General features: G+C 42.3%; 1 protein-coding gene across 1 annotated transcript in view; it reads right to left on the minus strand.

Annotated features, from left to right (window-relative positions):
• The window catches only part of DOCK3 (dedicator of cytokinesis 3), a 590,333-nt gene that overhangs the window by 528,298 nt on the left and 34,647 nt on the right, over window positions 1-27,388 (minus strand). Inside the window, exon 3 of the mRNA XM_025213329.1 lies at window positions 25,218-25,258. Coding sequence (XP_025069114.1) covers window positions 25,218-25,258 — 41 coding nt within the window. The remainder of the gene's footprint in view (window positions 1-25,217; window positions 25,259-27,388) is intronic.

Raw genomic sequence — 27,388 nt, forward strand, 5'->3', positions numbered from 1 at the left:
CAATCCTGTGGCACTGTTAATTACAAATCTTTCCAAATTAATTCTGAAGATTAAAAAGAAGGCTAACCTCAGCACACCTGAATGGGACACCACTATTGTTCAAAGGACAAGTGTGTCTTATCAGTGCTGTTGACAGTCAGAAAATGCTGTGCTGCAAAAAAAGTTTAGAAAAATAACTCTTCTGCAGAAAAAGCATGTTTTCCCTAACACTTTTCAGCAACCACATTATATATCTATTTGGGAAGACAGAAGCTTCTCCAAATTGAATCAAAATTTGCTTGAAATATTGGAACATTTAGTACATTAAGCAAGCTGCCTTGTAACGGAAGCTAATTATTTTGGGTGTAATAACTCTCGGTATCAGTGATCTGTCAGAGGCCATAAAGCAGTCAGCACTGGTTCCATGAGGTCCCAATTCAGTTCAGGACAAATCATATCTGGTGTAATATTCTCTAGCTAGGCTACCCAGATATAACCATGTAAACCAGGAATTCAGTTAGCTGACCTCCCACTGTAAGAGCATCACTGGTATTTAGGGACTGAAGTAGAAAAACTCTACCTCTTCTTCAGCCATTGTTTCTGCACTGTTGTCCAGTGGTCCAGTTAGGGACTGCCAATGTAGCACCTCATCACATGGTATCCCAGCTGGTTTCTTCCATGTCCACAAGTAAATAACCCAGGACAGGGTTGTAATTTTTCCTGCAGTTTTATCACTGAGAAGGGCTAGGTACACTTTCTATCCTCCTCATTATTATATGGCCTACTTAACCAGGCTTTGCAAGGGTTTTTACTGATATCTCAAATATCTTTTCTGTATTCCTCATTAATTCAGATACGGTTGACTCTTCTTTTTAGCTGTGGAGGAAACCACTAGTCAGAGATGAAAAGGAGAGGCAACTCGGGTTTACGTACAAGTTCCCCAGGGAAGTAACAGTGAATCTGAGCATCCAGAAGAATCCAGATTCTGCTAACCTTTGCGCCTAATCTACAGTCTATAAACGAACAAGTAAATCAATAAAGGAGGCCTCAAGTAGCTGCAAGTAAATGGAACTGTCATTGTAGAAGATTCAGTCTCACATATTCTGCACTTTAAACTGAAGAGGCATACTCTTTTGAGCAGGTAGAACTTCTCAAACTGGAGAGACTTGAAGTCTTATCTTTTTAACCCAATCTGCTTGAAAAAAAAAATCCTGCTACTCATGTATTTTGAGATATTAGATAAGGTTAACAAGCACTGAGACAAACTATTAGGAAAAAATCACATTTAATGCTTTGACTGAAAACACAATTTCATTTCAACATAATTTTTATCCTGGGCATAGCTAGTCTGGGTTCAACTCTGTGCTAAACTGGCTATATTGCTAGCATTACCAGGGCTAGCTAGTTTAAAGTTAGCACAGCTATGCCTGCACAAGCTACAGTCAACAGCAGCCAGAACACTACTGCCCCCCATTTTCCCTTTTTAGGCCTTTTTTTTTTTTTTTTTAAATTATTAATGTGCTCCCATGCATTGCTTGTCCCATAAAGGTTATTTTGCTAACAACCAGCTGCATCCTTGCTCCCTACTCAGCTTGACTGCAGCCTATCCCCATGGCCCTCTAGCCCCTGGGAACCAAAAAGTATAGGTCCAAGCACTCCTCTCCCTCCCCCACTCCCCTGCCCAAGTTGGCCAAACATACACCAGACTTTGGTTATTTGCAAGCTATTGAAGTTTACTGAACTCATGTTTAGGAGAGAACAGAAAGTAGAAATGTAACAACACCTGCAGATACAGGTCACCTACCCCCTGAACACCCCAAACAATAGGTACAAGGACTTCCCCCTACTCACTCCCTGGTGGCAGAGCCACAACACTTCACACAACTGTGAACCAGTTCCCAAATCACTGACATTTATGACTAGTTCAACTGTTGCGTGTTTCTACACCCTTTAAAACTAACTGGTTCAGAGAAGCATGCATGAACTTTGTTGGATGCTATGAAAGGACCGGCAGAAAGAAAAGAGACAATGGGAGGGGACACCACAGAGGCCAACTACCACTCTACTCATTGGAACGAATGGTCTGACCATTCTCTCAGCTGACTCTGCTGTTTCAGAGCTCTAGTCCGGTAAGTTTCTTTTAAAGCTAAAATTTAAAAGATCATCAGGGACCCTGGTTTTCTCTGATACCCACCCCCCCAATTCTCTGATAACCCCAGCTCCCCCGCAAAGTCTCTGATTAAAACCCCAAAATCAGTGATTAAAGTGAAAGGCCAAATACTTACATATTTTGGCACTGGATTTGGGGGTTTTCAGCATGGAAAATCAGAGCTCTTGCTGAGACCACTCTGTACACCCAAGGAATTATACATATAAAAATACGAAATTCTGCACAGAAAAATTCAAAATTATGCTAAATTAATTTATTTCATCTTATTTTAATTTTTTTAAAACAAATTAAACTAAATATAACACTATTTGAACCTTCTTTAGAAATATATACAGGTACTTTGTACAGTTGGCATGTGTGTCAGGGGTGTGTGGGGGAATTTGTGAAGGTGTGGGGGATATGGGGTTTGTGGGTGGACGGTGGTGTGGGTATGGGAGTATGTGGAGTTTATGGGGGATGCGGGGTTTATGGATGTGTGTGGGGGATATTGTGAAGGGGTGTGGGGGGTGTAGGGTTTGTGGGTTGGTGTGGGGTTTGTGAGTACACAGCCCCCACTGCCAGCAGCTCAGCAGCACTAGGCCTTTGAGGCACTCATGGCCACAGTAGGCAGAGCCACTGGTGGTGCGTGCCTCTGGCTGAATCGCAGGGCCTGCATGTGCTGGCATGGAGCTGGCCGGGCCTGCTGGTGCATACCTTCAAACCAGACCAGGCTGGTTCCATGCCAGCACATGCAGATCACAGCACTGCAGGCAGGAGCCATGCATCATCGGGTCAGGCTGGCTCCGTGCCTCCATATGGGGCTTCCAGCACTCCACAGGGAAGCCACACATGGAGGCAAGCAGCAGCCCACCCAGCCCAACCGTGCACAACTCCATGCCTCCATGTGCGGCTTCCCACCCCCCCACATGGTGCACAGCTCCCAGCCCACATGCCATTCAGATGGTGCACAGCTCCCAGCCCACATGCCATTGGGTTAGGACAGCCCTCCACATGGGGTTTCCTGCACACCTCCCTGGAACTCAGCCAGCCTGCAGAGAGCTCTTTACAAAAGTGGAAAATCCACCGGTATCTCCATTAAAATGAAAAATCCACTTTCTCTGTTAAAAGGGGAAACCCATGGTTTTTTTCCCTTTTTTCTGTGGGAAACAGAAAGCTTGGTTCCCTGAAGATCACACACCCTTCTAGCTAATATTCTGCTCCTGTTGCTTCCACCATGACTAATCTGAGATCAATATAATGTCATCTGATTGAAAAATGGCTGATCTTATGAATACTGCATCCTTAAATCACATTAAAGCTACCCTTACCCACAATGCCCTTGACTGACAGGCATTTTCTGGACAATTTCCTCTAAGCATTAATGACAGCAGGGCTGCTCTGTAAGAGCCTTTACATTGTCCAGAGATCACCAGAGCTCTCACACTCCAGCCACAACTCTTCATGTCACCTGTGTGCTCCAGAAGATGCCACTGTAAATTATATTCTGAGGCTCTAGCTTCCTGGAGATTCCCTCACACTGAAGGAATGTCTTGTTGCCCTTTTATATTGACTTCTGGCTCCTTGCATGGATAAAGCAGTACAAAAGGAACCAAGAATAAGATCAGGATCCAACTGATCCAATTCACTGAGTAGGATGGTAAATTCTTTCTCTGTCAATTAGAAAGACAGAAGCTGCCTGCCCCCATTCTGCCTTGTACTCTAGTCCATGACAAGGGGCTTTCTTCCAACCATGTCCAATAGGGGGGAGGGGAGGGGGGTGTTCTCACCTTGATTTTGAGTAAATACTGTAATTAAATTACTTCAGGAAACATTGCTCTTCATTTTTCTTAAACAGGTGCATAAAGAAAACCTGATATTACGATTAAATATTTCTCCATTACATTTGTGACAGATGGAAGTGGGAGACTTAAAAATGTTTAAATACTCTGGGCTCTCTCAGACTTGCTTAGCTTGTACATGTAAAATCTGTTATTATACATGGCCCAACTCCTACACATCATTTACTTTCTGTGATTTTAATTAATGTTACTGTTCTTTCTTGATCTTTACAGTAAAACAGACTCTTCAGCTTAAGTATGCAAGAGAAGTGTAAAAAACAGGTATATCATAAAAGAAAAACGATCTCTTCTCTCAAAGAGGTAAAAGGAAGCATTCTGAACAATAAAGCAGCAACACATTTTTCAACAGATATCTCTGCAAGATAAAAAGTTGACTGCAAAGCAAAGTGTTTAAGATTCTCAGTGAAGAAGTGATAGTTGGAAGAGTTCATTTGATGTTTTAAAATTACTCATGTTAATCTGTAAAAGGTGAAATAAAAGAATGCTCCAAAAACAAAAAACAAAACGAAACAAAACAAAAAACCCTTGTTAATTCCAGTAGCAGCCTCAAAACTGCCATTTCCTTTTTGGAAAGACAACTACCAGTTGCTTCATAGACCTGTAGATTTATTTCCCTGTTATATGCCAATAAGCTTGCATGTCAGTAGTTCTGCTTAGTAACTACCACTTGTTAAAATTTTTAAATAAAATTTCAATTTATAGGAGAAAACTGGTTAAATTTGGCTCCAATTTATAGGAGAAAATTGGTTAAAGGAGAAAAATCTTAATGTTTCTTAAAACCAGTTGTTCTCGAGCTTTCAGACACCAAAGCTCCTTTTCCACACTGGGGTCAGCCTGGGACCCGCTATCCTTTTACCATGAACAAGACATGCAAACTTTCGGATGTTCTTAATCTATGGCTTGTTTCTCCATATCATATTCCATACCCAGAGAGCAAAGAATCACTTTCAACAGGAAAAAATTATTGCACTTTCTGTAAGCTCAAAAGCAATTTAAAAACTTCCTTGCAAGGAAGCCAGCAAAAGTATAGAATAGGGTTGTTCAACTCCTGGATAGCAGGGGGCTGCACATTTTGCAGGCCACAGACCCCAAGGCCACAGTTCACACAGGTGCCCCCCGCCTCCCCAGAATCTCTCCCCTTGGCTGAGTGGGCAGTGCAAGCAACTTGGCTCTACCCTGCTACAGGGGACATGCATCCTCCCTTTTGGCCACAACACAGCACAGGCAAAACAGCCTCTCTTGCTATGGAGGCAATTCAGATTTTCCCCTGCCGTGCAGGCAGCAGGAACAATCCAGCTCTCACCGCAGCCCTCAGAGCAATACATGCCTCCCAGCTCCAACCACCCTGCGTCAGTAGCCTGAGCAGCCTAGCTCCCCTCCCTGCTCCCCCCCCGGCATAGGCAGCAAGAGTACAGCAGCCTTTGTCCTGACTACAGGCACAGAATGGGCAAATCAGCCTGTCTTCTGTGATGTAGGCAAGCAAGATTTCCCCCTGCCATACAGGTAGAAACCTCCTCCCTTCTGTTGCCCTGCCTATCCTGTTCCCAGGAGCAAGGACAGGAAGCAGAAACCAGAGAAGGGAGGGTCTGTAGTCACAGAATTGGGAACAGTTCAGGGCTAGGGAGCAGGAAGGTCAGCAGTAGGCCTGTGAGAAGCGGCTAGTATTTGCTTTAGATTCGGTCAATTCGGGGGACAGTGATTTGATTCAGTGATTCAAATCATTGTCCTGAATCAATTCAGCTGAAACTGACTCGGAGATTTGGCTGCTGCTCCATCTCCAAATCGCACAGGCCCATCCCCTGCCTGCTCTCCCAGCCTGGCAATACCTGCCCCTCCTGCTCCAGCTCCTGGCACTGTGAAAAATGAAGACCCAACTCACCGGGTGCTGCTGGGTGGGGAGGGGGGTGGGTATGGGGGGTGATCCCTGCTGCCCCCCACTGCCCGAAACAAATCTCAGGCTCACCAGTTCCTGTCTGGCAGGAGGCAATCCCCACTGCCCCCCCACTGCGTCGGGGGCTCTTCCACAAACCCCGAGGCTGCTACAGGAGCAGTGGGGCCGAGGGGGGGAGGGGGGTTCAGGGTTTTTTGTTTTTTTTCTTAAAGGACCGGAGCTAGGGTGGACATGGCAGCCATGGCAGGGGCTGGGGGAGCAGGGGATCAGGGGGCTCGTGGAAGAGCCCCCCCCCCCCAATGCAGCATGGGACAGTGGGGATCACCCCCCGCCCAGTAGCACCCGGTGAGTGGTGGCTTTTTTTTTTTTTTTCTTAAAGCACCAGGAGCTGGGGCAGGCGGGGCAGCAATGGGGGGGCTGGGGTCCCCTTGGTCCCTTCCTGCCTCCTGCAGCCTCCTACTTATTGGCCTGGAGTCTGGCTCCAGCTCCCTGCTGCAGCAGGTGGGGACTGCCCAAATCAAAACTATCCAAATCTTTTCCAAATTTTCGGAGAGCTTCGAATCAATTCGGACCTTTTTATTGGTCCCTTGATTCTATTAGAATGTGAAGACTCAGCCACCAAATCAGGCCAAATCTCCTCTGAATCAAAATCAGCACCCAAAGCTTTGCACAGCCCTAGTCAGCAGCTAGTACAGACAGAAGGTACAGACATTCAAAAAGCTTGAGCCTGCCTTGATTCAATCTTTGCAGGTCAATCTAACCTGCACAGACTGAACTGAGTTGCAAGTATATAGACAGTCCCCCTTTTGTTTCTGGAAATGCAGGCACACACCTGCAGTGCTGCAGGCTAGAAGCTGGGGGGCACTACAGTGAGCCCTCAGCTGCAGGGAAGCTGTGCTGGGGGGGCAAGGCCCTGGCAGGCTGAGAATGATTGGGGAGGGGTTTAAACCCCCCAATCAGTGGCTGGATTCCCCCCTTCCTACCACCCACTTCCAAGAGCTAGAAGAACCCTCTGTGCCCAAAGGTCCAGGGCCAGGAGAGGGGTCTCAGCATGAGGCAGACAGCACTGGGGGCTTCTAACTGAGCAGAGGACCCTGAGGCCCAGTCACTGGCTCCTCGGAGAGGACTGAGTTGCTAGCAGAATCTAGCCCCGCAGGGGAGGCATTCTGGAAATAAGCGCCCCCCCCGAGGGAAGCCCCGGGTGAAAGGTTCCCTCCCAGTTAGACAAGGGAGGTACCCCTTGTTAACTGGAATCTAGGGGTAGGCACGCCTCATATCGTGTAAAGCTGCGCCGTATATTTTGTAAAACTGTTATCATGATTGTGGATATGTTGTCCAATTTGTGATAGGATTGGTTTAGTTTTTGTATAGTTGGTTCCTCCTTAGTGTGCTACCTGCTCAAACTTTCCCCCCATCCTCCTCTTTTTTTTTTTTTACCAGGTTGTACTCTGCCAATGGTTCCTCTGGGTTCACTGTAAACTGCTTGTTGACCCTAACTTACCTGGTTCATCCATCTTGGTATCTGCCCCTCCACCTTGCACGGGCATCCTGAGGACTCACCAGTTGCGCCAGACCTCTGTAAGGCACAGGGTTGAGAAGGCCATCCTCAAGGTGGGGTGCCCATTAGGACAAGCAGTCCCAGGAGGTGGCTCCTGGTTTACCATATTGTAAATACTTACCTGTATACCCTTAATGCTGTTGAATGATATCACTGGAAATACTTACCAGAAGTTTTCCTTTATTTGTTGGGTGATACCTACCGAGATATTTACCTGTATATAGTGGATATAGATAGTATGTATATAATAATCTAATAAACTGTATTTAGTTAAGAGCATTGGCATGGAACTGACTCTATAGAGGAAAGAAGGACCTGAGCTCAAATCACAGGTGTCCCTCCCATAGCACTGTCACCTGCCTCATCTATCCCTTCCAACTGAGGACAGGCACACCCTTGGGAGATCCTGGGTTACACGTGCAAATATAAATAATAAGGGTATAAATAAGTTATAAGTTTCAAGTTAATTCCTAGAATTCTACTCATCTTAATTTTGGCATTTTTCCTTATTTAAATTATGTAAATATATAACATGCTTAGTTCTTTATATTTATTATAATTTCAAATTTAGACTTTAAATATATATTTAAAAAGAAAAGCATTTTAAATTCTGAATCTATTTTTATCAGACTTTTATCCACTTCAAAATATTTCAAATATGTATGTTATAGAATTGCTCACTCCATTAAGTAAAAGTACTGATGACTGAATACATAATTTCAAATTTAAATGTAAACAACAGCAAGTAGTTTTTTGTCCAAAACAAGTTAATATTTACTATGGCAGCTCCTGATCATTTTTATTCTCCTTTGTATAATAGAGTCTGATTGCTGTTCCTGTTTCCATTTGAATTATGTACTACGTTGTAAAAACATTGGTCTCTGATTAGAAATTTGATGTTCTAGGCCACAGAATAGAGATGAAGGTCAATCATGCTGTATTGCAGCTTAAAGCACACGGTATGATTGCAGATAGCAGAGACAAGTGTAAAATTTTGGTCTGAATTTTAGTTTGAAAAAATGTACTTTAAGAATATTTTTGGATTTAGTTTTACTGCTTTTACAATTCTCAGGAAGATATGGCAATAAAAGATGTCAAAATATAGGCAAAACAACCTAAAGTAGAATTTCAATGGAAAGGCTATTTCAGCATATTCTCTCTAAAAAAAAAAAAAAAAACAACTACTGTTTTTGTCTTGCTTTTATATTTTACTCCTTTTGCTTAGCTTTTTAGTGATAGATATACAGTAAGGATCCTGAATGCACACACACACTAAATTCCTTCTGTGATACCTCCAGGATCCTTAAACCTTACCTTACTCATAAGCTCTCTGTAGGCCAGAGAAAAAAAAAGGATGGATGTTCTGAAAGACCCCAGTAGACATTCAATTAAAAGGTCCAGTGGGATCTGATCCCCAATCCCAACAATTGTGCCTCCTGCCACACTACTTGTGCATGGGAGGATGCATGACTGTAGGATTAGGGAACAGCTCCCAATCATGTCCTTTAACTGGTGCTGTGGATCCTGGGATCATGATCCTGAGTTCCCCTTGCACCAGCAAGCAGCAAGCCATGTGACTGGTGTGTCCAGCTTGGAGCGGCAGGAAGCTGATCAGCAGTCCCAGCCATGGGCGCACATCAGTTAAGGGCTCCAATGTGCCTCCAAGGCTGGGAGTCCCAATCAGCTAACTGCCACTCCCAGTCTCAGAGGCATGCTGCACTCTAGGGTCATTCCAATGAACCCCTGAGGCTAAGAGCAGCAGTGAGCTGTTCAGCACTCCCAACCTTGGGACCACTTCAGAGTCAAGGGCTCTGATGTGGCCCTGAGGCTGGTAGGCCCCATCAGCTAATTCCAGCCACATGTTCAGTTTCAGGCATGATGGGAATCAGCCACAAAGTTATTATACATTTTGGTGTAATAACTTTGTGGCTTACCCCTTGTTTTATCGTGACAATAATTTCATGAACGTGTGGGCAGCTTACCAAAGACGTAATTAATTGATTAATCATGGTTTAAGTATAATGCTTGCCAGCGTTAAAAAGTTAACAAACTTCTGCTGTTCTGGACCAAATATGGGGAAAATTCTGTAAGTGTGGGGCTCTAAGAGAAAATGGCAAAAGCACCTGCTCTTTTACATCAGTGGAACCCTGGTTCATGGAACACAAACTAGAGAAGCATCTCATGAGAAGACCAGTTTCTAAGGCCATGGTTTTCAACTTCCTTTTAAGAGCTGTAGTAGTTGACATAGCCACAAAGCCTCTAGCATGGAAGGGAAAGTCAGAATGGGAGAACAGGGGACATTGGTATAAGGAGCAAAAAGAGCCTCTGGCATGGGGAAAAAGGAGAAAAGAATTAAGTGCCCTGGTACATGGAAAGGAAGAAATGGGGACACAGAACTCCTGGTAGGAGATAATGGGGTACACACATAGCCCTTAATATGGGGTGGGGACACACTCTGGTACAGGGCATATAAAGAACCACATCACAAGAGAGAAGGCAGGACCATGGTGTGGGAGTGCACATGGAGGCCATGGCAAAGGCAGGAGTATACAAAGCCTCTAGCATGGATAGGGAAAAGGGGGGTAGGGATTTTGATATGAAGCTGTGGAGACACACAGAATCCCTGCCAGGAGAATATTACAGGACTTTGTTTAAAAGAACAAAGAGGAAAAGGGATTTATATTGCAATGCTAACATGTGCAAGAAGATGGAGGTTTGTAATGGAAGGATACAAGCAGCTCCTAGTGAATAGAAATACTTCAGCCTATGGAATTCTACCGTTTACTTTTTCTTTAGAGTATAAGAATTCTGCAAAGGCTTCGATTGTCACTTAAGCTATTGTACTGTAATTGTTAATGATCGCACCATGCAAACTACTGTGGGTGACCACCTCCCCAGGAGAAAGCATGCTGCATATTTATTCCACAGGAGGCAAAAATGTTGACATACTGCTCTGCCCACTTGGCATACACTAAAAGCAAGCATCTGAACAACACTCTAGCACTGCAGTAGAAAAGACAATAATCCATCTCTACATATCACAGAAAAATGCCCTATCAAAGCCACCTTTACATCAGTGTTTTCCCAGAGTCAAAATACCCTTTATCAAGTATTACAAAAACAAGCTATACAAAGATGCACTAGAAACTGGCACCCTCAGTGTCTTAGGCTGAAAAATTCCTGATCAGTTCCCTTTCTTTTTTCTCAGAAAATGTCACATGTGAAAATTGAAACTTTTCTATGAAATGTATCAGCCTTAACAAAATGTTTATGCAGAAAGGTTCCTCAAGTCTAAGACTGAGGGTCTAGTCAGAAGCCAGAGAAACATACCCCAAAACACTAACTGGCACAGCAATTAGCTCAGTCTACTGGTGTAGAAACAAAGGTGAAAGAACCTCAGTCTTTCAAAACCAAAGTGAAAGCCCTGACCACCAACCAAATTGACTATTCCGAGGTGGCACTCTCCATCTTTTCTGCTGAAGCGAGTCTACTAGGTAAAAGTGTTAACATTTAATTGCTACATAGATACAATTTCATATCATAACTGAATATTATATATGCATAATGCCTAACAGCTTCAAAAGAGTAGATAGAAACTTTCAAATCCGGTTCACAGTCAATAGCCTGGTGATCAGAATAGATTAGTTGAGTTCTTAAGGGCATCAGGTACAGCAACATAAACCTGGGTCTCACGTCTCTGCTGAATATCCTAACCAATAAGACATCAGCTACACTGGGGTAAATTGGATATCCCCACATTTCTCATGAAAACTTCATATAACTGCATTTACCTGAATCCAAGACAACCCTGAAATTAAAAAAAACCCTCCAATAATTAGATTCTATACTTGGAAAATTTACAAATTTGTTCTAATCTTCCATGTACAAAATCTAATCGTTGGCGGATTGTCTTAAATTCACCCCACCACCAATGCAGTGGGAAAAGCAGCAGAAGTGGGGCAGGAAAGAGGGGGCAGGTGGTAGGGAGGCAACAGGTGGAACAGGCAGTGGGAAGGGTCAAACAGCTTGACTTCTGTCCCTTGCCCTGCCCATGCCTGTCCCCCCTGCCACCTTGACCCCCTCCATGCTTTCCCCACTGCAAACTCAGCTCCCCCATCCCAGTGACCTCCCCCATAGCTTCTTCACCACCACCCCCACCATTTCCCCTCCTCTACCACCACTGTCCCCCAGCTCCTTTCTATCACTTATACTTGCTCTGGCAGGCTCCTGCCTTCTCCCACCCGGGGGCATGGAACATGTGTTTGCTCTATTCCTCACCTGCCTCAAAGCTGTGACAGCAGCAGCAGCTTGGGCTGGGCCCTGGAACCAGAGCCACCACACCACCACCACTGCTATGGGACCAGAGCAAACATGCTCCATGCCAAGGTGAGAGCAGACCCAAAGCCTGCCATAGATGGAACAAGGGTAAGTGGTGGAAGGAGCAGGAGGGGGGCAGAGGGTGTGGGATGTGGGCAAATGTGAGGGATAGGGGGCTCAGGGCTACAGGAGATCTCAAGAAAGTTGGTGGAAGAGCAGGCAACACCAGCACCTACAGCTATAGCTCTGACCCTGGGTCAGGGCTGGAGCCAGAGCCACACCACCTGCCTGTCCCTAGCCACCTTGCACTCAAATCCAAAACAAGGGGCCTTTATCCCCCTCAGGTTAAATGCAGAGATAACACCTGGTCTTGGATTTGAATAAATATGGTATCTTTCCCTGATACAGACCACATGAATTTTGCGAGACAGGAAAAAATGTTCCCACCTAACAATAATCATCACATTTCCTCCTAGAAATGCAAATCTGACTGTCCTTTAGGTCAATGAGTTACAAGGAAAAAAGGCCAAAAAACTCAAATTTGGCCACCATTTAAGAATATCACCAATTCCTTTCCTGTGCTCTGTTCTCCTAGTTTGTTGATAGCTTTAGTTCTGACACACTTTGGTTCTATCTCGTACAGCTTCTCCACCAGAACCCATGCTGCACTGCAATAAATGAATACTCTACTGAAGTCCTCCCTGCCTCATACTAAGGCTGAATACACAAGTTCAAATGACCTGGGAGAGTTCTCCTGGGTTTGTTCTCCTGGTAGAAAAAATTACACAGAGATGTCTGGATAAACATTTGAATGCTGAGCCCCTGAAGAATAGAGAGCTTGCAGTGTTGATGCTGCACAGGCAGGGGGTCCCTGTGCACCCATCTCAGCATGCTCTGCAGGCTCCCTCAGCCTCCCTGGTGACAGATGGTAGCAGCGCACAAGACAGCCCTGATTGGCTGACCCAGATCTGCTCAGTCAGCCCGTGTCTCCCTGCAATACAATGCAGGATTCTGAAGGGACCATGTTCTTTTTCTGGTTTCACTGAAGTAGTAGAGTCCAGCTGGAGCAACTCCCCATCTCTGGGGAGAGGCAGAATGCATCTTGGGATGCTGGAAGACTGTGCTATGGATTCCCTTAGGAGGGTAAAGTATACAGACATTTATTCTCTCAAAAGAAACTCTTCTGGGAGTGATTCAACCCTCATTGATCCCAACTTGTTTTTCTCCTGGAGCAGCCATTTTTGCTCATGGAGAAAAATCCTGAGCATCTGTATACTCATGGTTTCTCCTGGGAAAGCAGCAACTCTCCCAGGAGAAACTGAATGTCTGTAGGAGCCTATGCCTTCAGCTGCTCTGTCAACATTCCACTACCCCAGAACACAGAAAGATGAACTGGAGTTAGGAATAGCTGTTCTGGTAAAGCCTACCACCTTAAGCATCTTCTATTTGGTAGGTTTTTGGTTTTTTTTAATAAAAATAATCTACAATGAGACAGGTCTGCACTATGCATCTTACTGTAATCTGTAATTAAGGAAGTACTGCACTGTCATTTACCATACAATAATATTGCCAGCTGCAACATCTAAACTAGACAAAAATTCTTAAACTTTTTTTCATTTTTATTTAGTTACTGAAACATCTTCTTCCCTCCCCCTGCTACTCAAACCTATATATTCCTTTCCTACTAATTCATAAATAGCAATGCAGAAAATGTCCCAAATTCAGAAACATCTTTTTAAAAAGCATGTGCCAAGGACAAGTCAACTGAATAATCAGACTTTCCTGTTGCTCAGACATTTGAATTTTTGTTATCAAAGGGATTGGCAAAGATAATATGAGAAGAGCTAATGTAGCTTTATGTTGTCATGAGATAATTCATTCATTTGTAAAGTTTGCTAGACATAACAGCAAACAGCCTAGGATCAAACTGAAAATTTTGCACTTATGGGGGGAAAACAGAACGGTTTTTCAGGGGAAAAATGCTTCTAGTTCAACATATGCTGCTAACCGTGCTCCTAAAATGGCAGAATTCTACACTATCTTCTAGGCACTACTAAATTTGAGATATTTGGTCAAACACTGCCAATTGTTTCATAGCTTTTGTACCACTTCATCAAAACAAACAGGCAACAAAGTAATTTAACTAGCTAATTAGAGATTCACTATGGCACAAGAGAATTTTAAAGTTAACTAGCTGGCTCTGAGCCAACTTCCTTTCTTGCCTCCGCATAGAAGTTCATCTGGTATATCAGCTTCAAGGAGAAAAGGAAGGTAAGAACTCCGATACACCTCTGCAGATTCCTGGTTATTAGAATGGCTCCTTTACATTGTAAAAAATGCTTTCGATACTACATTTTTCTCCAGGATGAGGAAGTTAGCCTAATGTCTAGGGAACAGCAAAAGTGGTTTGCGGAACAGACGCAGGCATGCTTAACTCTAAAGTAAGCATCCTATTGAGGACTATTTGAATATTAAGACTGAACAACTAAGTATTGAAGTGATAAGAAACAATGCACATTTGTTATGATAATGTCTTCAATGAAATGATCACCTACTTTTTGAGTAATGCATTTTTATGAAAAGTTTGCACACCATTTTTTAAAATTATATTTATATCCTACCCTAGCCAAAAGGCTCAGAGTGGTAAATTATATCTTCTAGTACTGTGTATTGCTCTGTATTCTGCGTATGTCCTTCTTTTCAAATGTTTCCCTACTTTAAAGGTGTTTCACTAAGATCTACAAAACCTCTCCAGAAGCCAAGTGGTATTTCTCCTCCAGCAGCACGTGTGGTAAAAAAATAAAAGGGAAACTCTGATATCTGGGGTCAAAACGTAATTCTACCTCTTCAGCTAAGAGCCCCTGTGAAATTAAGGGAATGCAGGTGTGCATGTGTAAGTAAGAGAAGACCAGCAGTAAACAACTAATAGACAAAGAGGAATGGGACAGAAAGAAAAGGGAAAAAAACTGGTGAGACAACAGGAAGATAAAAGCAGTGGCATAAAAAAGACAAACTAATGAAGAGAAAAGATGGAAGAGCACTGAAAAAGCTGATAAAGCTGGAGCTCAGGAGACTGGCAGAGAAAGGGAGAAAAGAATTGGGAGGAAAAAAATGTGAAGATGACAAAAAAGAAGAAAAAATGAGAAAGCAAATGTACAAAAATACAGTGGGGTACCTCTGAGACAGAGGGAGATAAGGATCTCCATAGAGATCTAAGAGTTGGGAGGAAGATACTCTGACCTTCCCAAATTGCTGTGTTGTGATAGAAAAAACAGAGACAACTCAACAATTCTTAACAGTGTTGCTAATGATAATAGTGCCAATGACTCTTGCTTTTCTCCACAAAAGGTTCAGGGACCATTATGGGACACACTGGCACCAGCTCCTACATAGCACCTAGCACTGAGGGCCTTCCAGTGCTCAATTCCTTGGCTCAAGATGGATATAGCCCAGTTGGGTGAGGTCCTGGATTGAAAAAGAGCAAATATAGTGCCCATCTTTAAGAAAGGGAAGGAGGAGGATCCAGGGAACTAGAGACCAGTTGACATGACCTCGATACCTGAAAAGATCATGGAGCAGGCCCTCAATTAATCTATTCTGAAGTACCTAAAGAAGAACAAGTTGATCAGGAAGAGCCAGCTGGATTCCCCAAAGGCAAGTTGTGCCTGACTAACTGATCTGATGAGGGCAAGGTAAATAAAAACCACGATTAAAAAAAAAAAATTAAATAAATTTAAAAAACCCACAAGAAAAAAAAATCAGAATTTTTTTAATTTAAATCAGATTTTTTAAGATGCTTTTTAAAAAAAATACACACCTATATAAAGATAGTTTTAATTTAAGATATGTTAAAGCTCAAGAATATCTTCATAAAATAGAGATTATAACTTCTAATTATGTACTATTTGAGACAATATATTCATGTAACCTTTTTAGAAAAGTTTTATGAATAGGTCACAACAGGCCATGGACTATATTAGGGACCAAATCTTACAGGGTTCCCAGGGGCTCCTCTATAGATTAGTAAAGATTAAAGAAAACCACTCTACCCAATGGGACTCAGTGCTCAGTCTAGAAGATCCCATTAAGCATCTCTGTGATGCTTAGTTTCAGTTCTCAAACTGTGGATTTGTGTCTCCAGAGATAACATCCTTGTTAACAGCACTATATGGAGATGAAAGATAACAGACCTGATTACCTACCCATCAGCCCTCTTGTCTCTCTGCAAGTTTGTGTACACACAGTCAAGCCTTTGCCTCCCTCTAAAAGTGCAAAGTTTCAAGAAGTTAAATGAATAGAGGATTGTTGGGGGTGCAGTAGATCTGGACAAGACTGAGGAGTCTAAAGATAAATGCAAGGAGGGAGGGACAGTAGAAACAAAAAATAAACATTTTGAGCAGAATATTCCAGAAGTCTTGAGGAATAAGTTTCTGAGTATAGCTTCTCCATTGATTTGAGATCTAGTGAGGGAATGGTATGGTAGAAGGGAAAACCTATCACGGAAGCAGGCTTGCCAGGCCATGAAAGAGACCCGGTTTGGGAATATCTGAATGAAGTTCCTCTACCTGTGGGTAAGAGGCATACATGCAAAATGCAAACAGTGCAAAGAAATGAAAGCCCTGGTTGCCCAAATGAAACATCAGCATAAGAAGTGCTCCTTCTCAGGAGGAAGCTGCTTTAAAGATGATGAATGGAACGTGTCTGAACATGCAGAATCTCCAGGTTAGTAAACTTTCTTATTTCATACTTCTTTCTTAAGGACTGCCTGTCTTCCCTGTCCATATCTTTTGGGTGGACTTCTGAAGTACTTGAATTCTCATAAAAACGTTTGAGCAAAAATATAGTTGGTACTTAATGCAACCATCATATTTTTTAAGCAGTTATGATATAAAATAATGGCTGAAATAGGCAGGTCTTCCTTTTACAGTTTCACTTCTAAAGTAGTACTGAGTGCAATGAGTAATACTAAATGAGCAGTACTCCATTCGTCACATAAGGATTCTGACTATCCATCTTCAACATCATAACCACTGTCTACAGAGTTATCTGCAAATGATACTAGTGTTCCAGTCAAACGTATATCACACAGCATATAACACCTGTAGCTAAAAGAAAAAAAAATCCGTCATCCAGAAACAACCATAATTAAGTTGGTAATAAGAACCAGCATATGGTTCTTAGTAATTGATGAAAAAGTTGCTCAGTTTGTTTATGCAACAAACTCTCCTTCCTGTATGGTTGACAACACACTTTATTGACACGGTTCAGTCACTTCAACAAGGAGACAGTCCACCAGACAGCAGATATATCTGGCAAATTGCTGGATAAAGCATATGAGAAAGAAGTTGAACAGTGTGCAAAAAGTCTACAGAGGAAAAATTTTAACATAAGTCTTGATGGGTAGAGCAATGTCCACAATGATGCAGTAATATGTGCTCATGTGACAAGAGAAGAAGGCACTATCTACCTTACAGAAACAATTGATACATCAGCAAACGCACACACAGTAGAATACATGCAAGACGTAGCGGTAAAACCTTTAACAAACTGTAAAAAAAATTCAAATGTCTAGTAAACAGCTTTGTCTCAGACAATGCTGCACATGTATCAAAGATGAGAAGAAATCTAGAAGAGAAGTGAAGAAAGCCCCAAACTAATGACATATGGCTGCAGTGCTTTGCACCTCTTAGCCAAAGACTTCAGTGCTCCAGAAATGAAGGCTAATGTTGTTGAAATTGCAAAATATTCTGTAACAACCACTTTGTAGCAGCTGCTCTGAAGAAACCAGGAGGAACCAAACTTAACTCTCCCACAAGACATGTGACGGAACTCAATAGCGGACTGTTTTGAGTGATATATTGAGAACTGACCCAATCTGATGACAACTTGTGAACAAAATCACGACAAAATAGACAGAACTATAAGAGCCAAAGTTCTCAATGTTGGGCCTAAGAAAAACGTAGAACGTATGCTGACTATCCCGAAGCCTATTTCCAAAGCCTTGTACAAACTGCAGGGACATCACTGTTTTATTGCTGATGCTGTTGAAATTTGGAAGAAACCGAGTGAGACCTTGAAAAGAGAAATACGCAATGACAGAGTTAAATTACAGGCATTAAAAAAACAAATGGATCAAGTACTATCTCCAGCTCATTTTCTTGCCAATATTCTCAATACTCAGTACCAGAGTCAATCCTTAACAGTGAAAGAAGAGGAGTTGGCTATGACACGGGCATCCAGCAATCATCCCTGAATAATACCAACTATAATAAGTTTCAGGGCTAAGGGTGAACCATTCAAGAAATATATGTTTGCTGATGAGTTTTAAAGAAAGCTACACTAGTGACCTGTGGAAGTCACTTAAGCACCTGGATCCAGAGACTATTGAAGTGATAATCCAGTTTTCTCTAGCAGGTGTAGAAAGAATATTTTCTTCCTTTGGGTTGATCTAATAAAAATACCAGATTCACCCAAGGAACCTTGTCTGCCTTCTTCCTTTGGACGCATTCATTCTAAATTAAGAAATCGCTTGGGAACTGAAAGAGTAGGAAAGTTTGTCTTTCTTTTCCAGTCTATGAATAACAGGAAGAGGAAGTTGAAGACTGAGTTTGCTGCATGACCCTGTATTTTAAGTTTCTCACGCTGACCTGGCTGAAATCATCTACTTTTGTTAAAAACACATTTCACATTTGTAACTAAAATAGTTAGTAATTCAAAAAAATACAGATGCTTATTTTATTAAAATAATCATACGTGCTGCTTGTTGTTGAAGAAAAATATCCAAAATACATAAGCTTGTTGTTTTAGATAAATAAAACAATTTAAATGTCTGTTGTGTTTTGTGACAGTTGTTGCTGTCCTCCTAATACGCGACAAAAATATCCCCCAAATATCCATGATTAATTTAGTGAATTGGAGATAGTTCACCCCCCAATGACTTCACAACCATTTGCTTCAATTAGTTTTGGTAAATAAAATAACCAAATCATAATTCAGTTTTCTGATGTCGCTGAAAAATTAATCAGAAAAAATATCAAAATAAATCACTACTTTAAAATGTATAGTGTTTACCTTCTAAAAATGAAACCTCCATCTATCTCTGAGTTGTGAGTAATATTTATTAAAGTTATATCAAGCAACAAGAATGCACTTTTTATAGAAAACAATAATTAAATCTAGGCTTCCTGACCAGTGATTTAAATCAAATCCATCTTGGATGAGGGTAACATTAGGAATGTGGATAGTTTCTGCAGACTAGCTGATGTGCAGTAAAGACCCAAATCAATGTTAACATACTAATTTGCTCATTTTCCACAGTGTGACACTAGACAAGTAGCCCAGGCATGAAGACTGGAACTGGGAGCTAGTGGGGCAGGGTAAGACAAATAGGCAGAAGGTAGAAACTGGAACTAGCTGAGTAAGGAGACAAAGAATGGGATAAGATGCTTGAGGTATGGAGACAGGGACTTATTAGAGAAGAAAAACAGAAAAGAAACAGATGAGATAGAAACAAGGATAATGGCAGGGTAACATTTACAGGCAATGGATAGTGTCCTCTAGTCTAAAGCATACTCCCTGTCTTGGACGGCCAGAGCCGACTCGAGGTGATTTAAAAATTGCTCGTTTGTCAGGGCGGGCTGGTGAATGGAGAGGCAGACAAGGTTTAATGGTTGCAAAAACATTTACTTACGCCGCCTGTAGTTGCGATGCAGATGGTCCGGTCGTCTGAACAACTATGTGAGTTGTTCCAGCTGGCGAGGCCCAAGCCAGTTAATCCGTCCGCAAATCAAGCCGGCGGGAAAAGGGTACATCTGGGATTGCGCTCGGCGACGGGAAGAAAGATCGATAGGTGATCAGTCTATCGATCAGCTAGCCGCAAGTCAGATCTCTTTAGAGGCACTCTGCAGCGTGCTCAAGTTCTTCGACTTGGGCGGAAATCGCACAAAATTTTAAATGGCTAGCAAGCCAATTACTAGCCGCCACGTAGGAATAATTTAGAACTAGCCAATAGCGGGACACAAATTTGCATTCAAATAGCAGGAACTCTTTGCACCGTGCATTTCTGTGCTGCAAAGAAGAAATGCACCCTGCAAATTGGCGGGAAGTCTCTTGCACCGAGGGTCTTCTATGCAGCAAAAACCCTCGCTGTGCAAGAGGCTCTCATGTGGCAAGAAAATTCCATCGTGCCGAGGCACCGAAATCACTGGGTTGTGACACTCCCCTGCAGAGGGTGGAATAACATTGAAGATTCCCAACTCTCCCCAACTGTCAGCAAATACCTGTGGAACATACTGTCAAATTGTCCTGGCTCCTCTCTAGAGCTGGCATAAACAGAGCATGAAATCCAAAACTTCTTTTAGTTAGTTATTCTTTTTGCATAAGGGCGATGTGGGTCTGTGTGGTGGGTAAATTGTTTCTACCCTGCTAGTGACCTATGTGAATGTTAGTGATACCACATGAACAAATTTCCGTTTTCTTCATTATATAGTTTCTAAAGACCTAGGATATTACACATACACACACCCTACATTAAAACAAAATTTCTAGCACTTCAAAATTAGGGGTTGCCAGAACTAAAGTTACTTGCGCAATCTTAATTCAGCTCCCTGTGTACACAAATCGAGATGATAAACTTAATTATATTATCACATACCAGTAATATTTTTTCTACAGGCACCCTGCTTTATTCAGTGTAAAGGATATTTTTTTCCTCTGACAATTAGCCTGGGTTGTACAGTAAACTAAGTTATTGACAAAGTTTCCAGCCCTATTTGTTGCAGCATTTAAAAGATGTGCCGTGATTAATGCAGGGGACTGTAGGAGAAGAAAGACTCTACTGGCTAAGATAGTTGATCACTGCCCTGAAAAACTAGATGCGATTCCTGCCTCTCCCCCAGAACTCCTGTGTGATAGGCTACTCCCTTTCCACAGGCAGTCACTAAGGCTATAAATAGATGCCCAGTTGTTGTGGGACATGCTGTGCCACAATCTGTCCTGCAATGGAGACCCACAACAAAGGATGGTTAAAGACCACACAGTGATGGTTAAAGATTCACCTTCCAAAACCAATGCTAATTTCACTAAACATCTCCTTTCCCTGCCTTGGGGCCTTTTAACAACTCACACCCACAAGTGGAAGAGGGGGAAGTGGGCCATAGTGAGGTATTTTCCCAAGCAGTTCCAGCACCATCCCAAACTGCAATTCTCCAAACTAAGTGCCCCTAAACCATCCGCAACAAGAACCTGCCACTTACCATCCCCCGGATCTGTCTTGACATGGGTCCAAGTTGGGACACTGCTGAGGAACACTGGGTGGTAGTAATATCAGGGAGCTCCAGGTCCTTGCTGTCCAAGCCTGGGTCCACTTCAAAATTTGCATGTCTTTGGCAGCTGGCCAGTCACAGAAGAACTGACTGGAAGTCTCCAATCTGGCTCATTGCCCAGGTTGCTGTGCTGGCCTGTGGGGGATGTGTGTCCTCACCTGCAGTTGCTTTGGAGTCCTTGGCTCCTGGATGGCAGTGTGGGCTGCCAGGTCCCACAATATTTTTAGACCTAACCATGTTGTTCACCATGAAGATACAAGAAAGAATTATTGCACAGTGGGTGCATAGAACCCTGTGTGCACGAGATGTGGTTGCTATCCCACGTCTTTGTGAATTGCTACCTCAGTACCTTACACTTCAAGTGCCACTGGGTCCAGTCATGGTCATGACTCCAGGCTGCCATTTTCTTGGCAATCTGCTGACAGACCATCTTGTTTCAATGGCTTGATCACAGACCCACTGATTCTTGTTTGCACCCTAGATGATGATAGCAACCACCCCATCCTTGGTTCAGCTGCTGCAGCACTTACTGGGGGACTATAGTGGAAGAAGGGTGGATTAGTGTGTGGGGGTACAGTAGTCCTGGATGTATCTGAAGGGTTCTAGAGACTCCAACCGGGGGAGGAACTTAAATTTGTAAGTCGTGGATGAGTCTGATGGGTCCTGGAGGTTCCCAGTAGTTGGTGTTCCCATGCTGGTTTTGGGAGTGTGGTGATCACAACATAGCTGGCAAATCACCATACAGGGCAGTAAATACCTGAGGGCAGCCACCTAGAGCCTAGCACTTCTAGGCAGTAGAGTTCTGCAATCAGTGCCAGAGTGGTTGGACAAAGTTCCAGAGGGACCAGAATTGGGACTAAATTGGTGCATTGTGGGATGCGTGGAGGACTGTTGGTCCACTAGTCCTATGACAATATTACTGGAAAATTGTACAGATGTCTGTCATGATAATGTGGGACAAACTGTTAGCAAGTCTTCATGTGCAAACAGTTTGGAGGATCTGTCATGTGACAAGTGGCAAGGATGCCTATATGCTTGTGCTTGCCTTTGCACTGCAGTCAGACAGCTAGGTCAGCAACACTCAAGCTGAACCTCAGCCTGCTGATTGGCCCTCGGACTGCTTTTATGAAGCCCTTGCAGCACCTGGCCGCTGCTGCACAACAAACTGGTTTCGGACTGCAAGTATCTCTAGCCCATGCAACTTCCCTGGTACCTGCTCCCATATTCCTACCTGTATACCCAGTCCTTGAACTTCAGAACCCCAATTCTGACCTTGGCTCATGTCCTGACATCTACTTCTGGTAACCCCTCTGGCTCAGCACATGAACCCCAGCTGGTCTTTGGCTTGCCCCCTGACTACAGGTGCTGGTAACACCTCCTGGCTCTAACCACTTGGCATAACACTTTTGTTGACTTGGCAGTCCTGCATTAAAATATTTTCTGCTTGACAAAATCAACATCTGTTCACAGCTTCATCAAGTAATCTCTATTTAAGTTCAAAGCAAGTCAGGCATTTATGTGCTAGATAATGCTAAGTACTTAGAACATCAACTTCTGGTTGTCTCAAAGAGAGCATCTATCATGTGCAAAGTTTCAAAGTACAGCACCTCAGCCTATCAGCACTGCCACTCTTCTCAACTTGCTACGCTGTAGCTAGTCACCCAGGGTGGGCAGGGCTGGCCTGAAGCCTTCAGTAGGGCCCAACTCCCTGTCACTGGAGTAGCCAAGCAGGGCCAGCTGACCCTCCACTTTCCTCATATAAACACCTGATCCAGAACAGGAAGTATCTGGACAACAGGACTTAACCTCATCCTGGACCACTTTGCTGTTCCCTCTGTATTGCTCTCCAACTCCACTCTCTGCTTTATCTCCCAGCTTCTTAACCTGGTTTGCTCTCTGACTGCTCTCTGCCAGATCTCCCAGCTTCTTGACTCTACTTGTTGCTAGACATCATTCTCAGACTCACCTCCTGACTTCATGACCTAGTGTCCCTGAATTCTTCTTGTTCTTCCTGACCCTGGTCAACACCTCAATCCCCAAGTGTCCCCAGACCTGACTGCCCATGACCCAACATGACAGCACCCACAATTAAATAGATCTTTTTTCCTTAATCTCTCTATGCTTCAATTCCTCTTCAATATAATAGAGATTTTAATCAGCCCTACCCTTACAAGTGTTATGAAAATAAATTAATTTGTTTACAAAGCACTCAGATACTGCAATGGTGAACAGAACAGAATACCTTAAGAGAAAAATCAATAATTCTCTCTCAATGAAGGGTTTGTACATTGTGCAATATAATGCATGAAACCACAGAACAAATGAACAAATTAAGAGAAAACAAGAAACTCATTAAGTTAGCACCATCCTTCTTCTGGGCATAGTCCCTGTTCCAGTCTGTGCATCTTCCCACCTCCATCTTCAACTCCAATTTTATCCCATCATTCCTTCTACTCCTCTCTCCCACCCTTCCTGCATCTTGTTTCTGAATCTCTCCCCGCTCCTCAACTTTCTACATATAAATCTTTAATTCTTCTTTTTCTCTACATTTCACACTGCTCTGCTTGGATACCAGCAGAGAGACAGTGAGAGCAAAAAGCAATATCTTGCTAAACTTATTTCTGATGCCACAGTGTTTCCTTCCCCTTCTTCTCTTGCGCACAGAGTCAGGAATAGCAAGTACAGCCCCTGCAGTCTTTGGATAGAGCGTACTGAAGCTGCTCTGTGGGGATGGTACATGTACAAATTGATTGGCAGACATAAAACATATCCAGATAGAGAATGCTCAATGCAGACAGTAATCCTGATAGCGTTTAACAAGCCTCTCACGATCATGAATGAACTGTAATTTTCAGAGGCTTGTAACTTGACCCAAATTTTAACGGGCCCCCAGCTGACCCCTCTGACAGATTTTAGGTCCATTATACAAAGCAAGAAGATCCTAGAATTTTTCAACAAAATCTAAGGATCTTATTCAATACGGACACAACAGGATTCCCCCCTTCCCCTTGTTGTAGCAAATGACATCTAAATACAGGTATAAATTACCCATACAAAAAAACATTAAAATAAAATACCAGTTGGTCTCTCTCTCTCTCTCTCTCTCTCTCCGCCCTAACACGCACGCGCACACAATCTTACATAGCTAACCCAGAAAGAAGTAATCCATACAGGCAGTAAATCTAGCAACAGGTACCCTTTTAATCATACAGAAATATGGGAAAGGAAAAAATGCTGCTTGGATTTCTTTTGGTTTATGAAGCCTGTTTCTGGAGTCCTGTGCTGGTTACCTAGGAAACCGTGGTAGGTTGGAATGGCTCTTGTGTAAGAATTGTGAATACAAATTCTAACAGAAGATTTACCAATAAAATGTACAAATAAAAAGAGATACTAAAAATGTATGGATTTTTTATTAAAACCGAAGTAGAGTTAACATTATGCAGGTTTTATTTCTTTTAAAGGACTACTGCTCAATACATTTTAAAAGTTACCTTGAAAATGTATTAAAACCATAAAAGAATAGCTTATCTCTGTGTATACACACACACACACACACACACACACACATATCCTTCAATATATATGCACATAAAATTCACTTGATAGCAAACAAAGCCCTCCTAGTAAAATACTGGGATTGACCAAAAGTAATCAAATCTAAACCAAAATCAAAATCAAATACAAATCCACTGAATACAGAACCATACAATACCCTGCTTTCCCTTAGATGTATTTAAAAATGTATTTTTTTAAATACACTTTATCAAAATAAGATAGAGATATAAATAGGTACACAGATATAGATATGTACACAGATATCTTATAAGTGAATTCCTTTCAATTTATTTCCTTAAAAATACAGAATCAAGAAGGGCATAATGATCTTTTTTGGCTTTTTTGTGGGACAAAAAAATTCAAAGATGCAGCCCACATGCATAAATGTGGAGAGGGCCTCTGCACTGTTGGATGACTAGAGCAATGGTTATCAATTCAGGGAATTCAATCCAACCCCCCCCCCTATGCCAAAACAGATTTTAAAACATAGAGCTTTAACTGAAAAGAAAAATGTGGGTTTTCAGGGATGTACAGCACCATCGCCCTGAAATAATCTTTAAAAATAGAAAATGGGGCTCACACTTACCTTTACATTGGGCTTCTTAATAGAAACACCTCTGTACCAGCCTGAAACAGAACGAAATACAGTGTATTTAATTGTGGCATTTCCTTTCTATATACCAAAATAATTTGACTGTAACTAGCAACAGTATATAAATGATGAGGTCATCTCTGAAATAGCCTATTCAGCTTGTACAGATTCTAAACTCTTGCAACATTTTTATTATGCAGTACCAATAGGTCATTAAGAATGTGATACTCATGCTTATTCCTATTAGCGATAAAAACAGTTTAGCATTCTAAGACACTTTAAACTTTAAAATACTTGCAATTATTGACAGCTGTGGTGAGCACACGTACAAGACTTCCCTAAGTTTTTAGGTTTACAAAAAAAATAATAAAAATCAAAGAGAATACATTCAAATACATTTCGACATTCTGTAGATACTACATAGTGTCTAGAAAGCAAACGTATAGAAAGGATTTACATGGTGTAAACAATGTCCCATTATATTTTCTCTGGTATGGGTGCATGGCAATTTAAAGTATTTATGTCAAGCTAAGTCACAAATACTAACACGAATGCCAAAAGATATAACAACTTAGATACGAGGAGTAAACAAGGGCCCCTGTACTAAAAGACTGGGATTATGCTTGCAGGTGTCCAGGGCTAGGGACAGAAGTTACACACACACCGGTTTAAGTGAACAGAAACTGGTTTAAACCTACAACAGAACAAAAGTTCAGTCAGTGCACATAAACCAGTTTCAAAATGGCTTAAACTGGTCTAAGATAAGCCTGGTTGAATGTAGCATCAGACTTAACTGATTTGGGTCAAACCAGTTTATGAAACTTCTGTCCCAGACCCCTTCCTGGCTCCAGTTAAATCACAGTCCCCCAGCATCCCAGCATGCTTTCGAGCCCTGGGCTGGACTGGGCCATGCTGTCTGCTCCAGAAAGGCGGGCTGGCCCCGCCTCTCTGTCTCCCTAGCTGGATCAGTCAGAGCTGGCTGACAAGGGAGTGGGGGGAGCAAGCCTGGCTGGGGATGCAAGTGTGGACTACCTAGCCCTGTCTCCTGCTACAATATCTAAAGGGTTGCAAGAGGAACTAGCTAGCTCCAGTCAGTATTCTAATAATAGCTTGGAGTACAAGACAAAGGGCTGGATTACATTCCTCACAAATTACATATGCTTCACCAAGAGCCTGATTTCTCTTGCCTTTTACAGATAAAATTAATTTCACTATGTAATCCAAGCATGCATCCAAAACTGACATAGGAAAAACCAAAACTGACAGCATGTGCAACTGAGAATCAGTGTGCACAACACAAAGGACAAATGCTGGGCTCAAGCTACTGCAGGAAAAGGAAAGATCATAGCAGAAAGTTCAATCATCTAGTGAATAAGAAATATATCTTTCACGCTTTTATAGAAATCATACATTTAGTATGCTAGCACTCCAAATATGTTAAGATTTTACACACACACACACACCCCCCCCCCCCGATTAAAAATGTTGGTATACAACTAAATACATTTTTACAGTAGATTTAGTACATATATTTCCTAGCAGACAAGGTTCCTTGGGTGAATTTGATATCTTTTATTAGACCAACCCAAATGGTTGGAGAATAGTTATTAAGCAAGCTTTCGGGTTCAAAAACCCTTCGTCAGGCTCAGGAAGCTGCAGCAGTTGGTGTGTGCTCTTCCTAGCTACACAAACATACATACACATACATTTTATATAACTTTTATTTATTTATATGCACACACACACACACACACACAGAGTTTGTGTATATAGATAGTTTATGTAGCTGGGAAATATATGTACTAAATCTACTGTAAAAATGCATTTAGTTGTAAACCAACAGTGTAATTGTTGCATCTACCAATGACTATACACCTTTCTTTTTTTTCTTTTTTTTAAAAAGAAGGGCTTGTGTGGCTTGCTGATTTAAATCATGATTTATATCAACTTGATTTAAATCAATCCACCCTGGAGCCATGTTATGCTTCAACAACACACTCCATAACTTAGGTTAGGATTTCTTTTACATCTACTCTTAATTCTGATTTTCCTGTGCTTGATTTCAGGATAATTACTCTTTTTTTTAACCCTTAAGTTAAATAATACTGTACTTACTCTAATACAAGATGAGGTTCCTCTGCACCTCCCCCTCTCCCCAGTTACCA

The sequence above is a fragment of the Alligator sinensis genome, unplaced genomic scaffold (genome assembly GCF_000455745.1).
Source record: "Alligator sinensis unplaced genomic scaffold, ASM45574v1 scaffold630_1, whole genome shotgun sequence".
NCBI lineage: Eukaryota > Metazoa > Chordata > Crocodylia > Alligatoridae > Alligator > Alligator sinensis.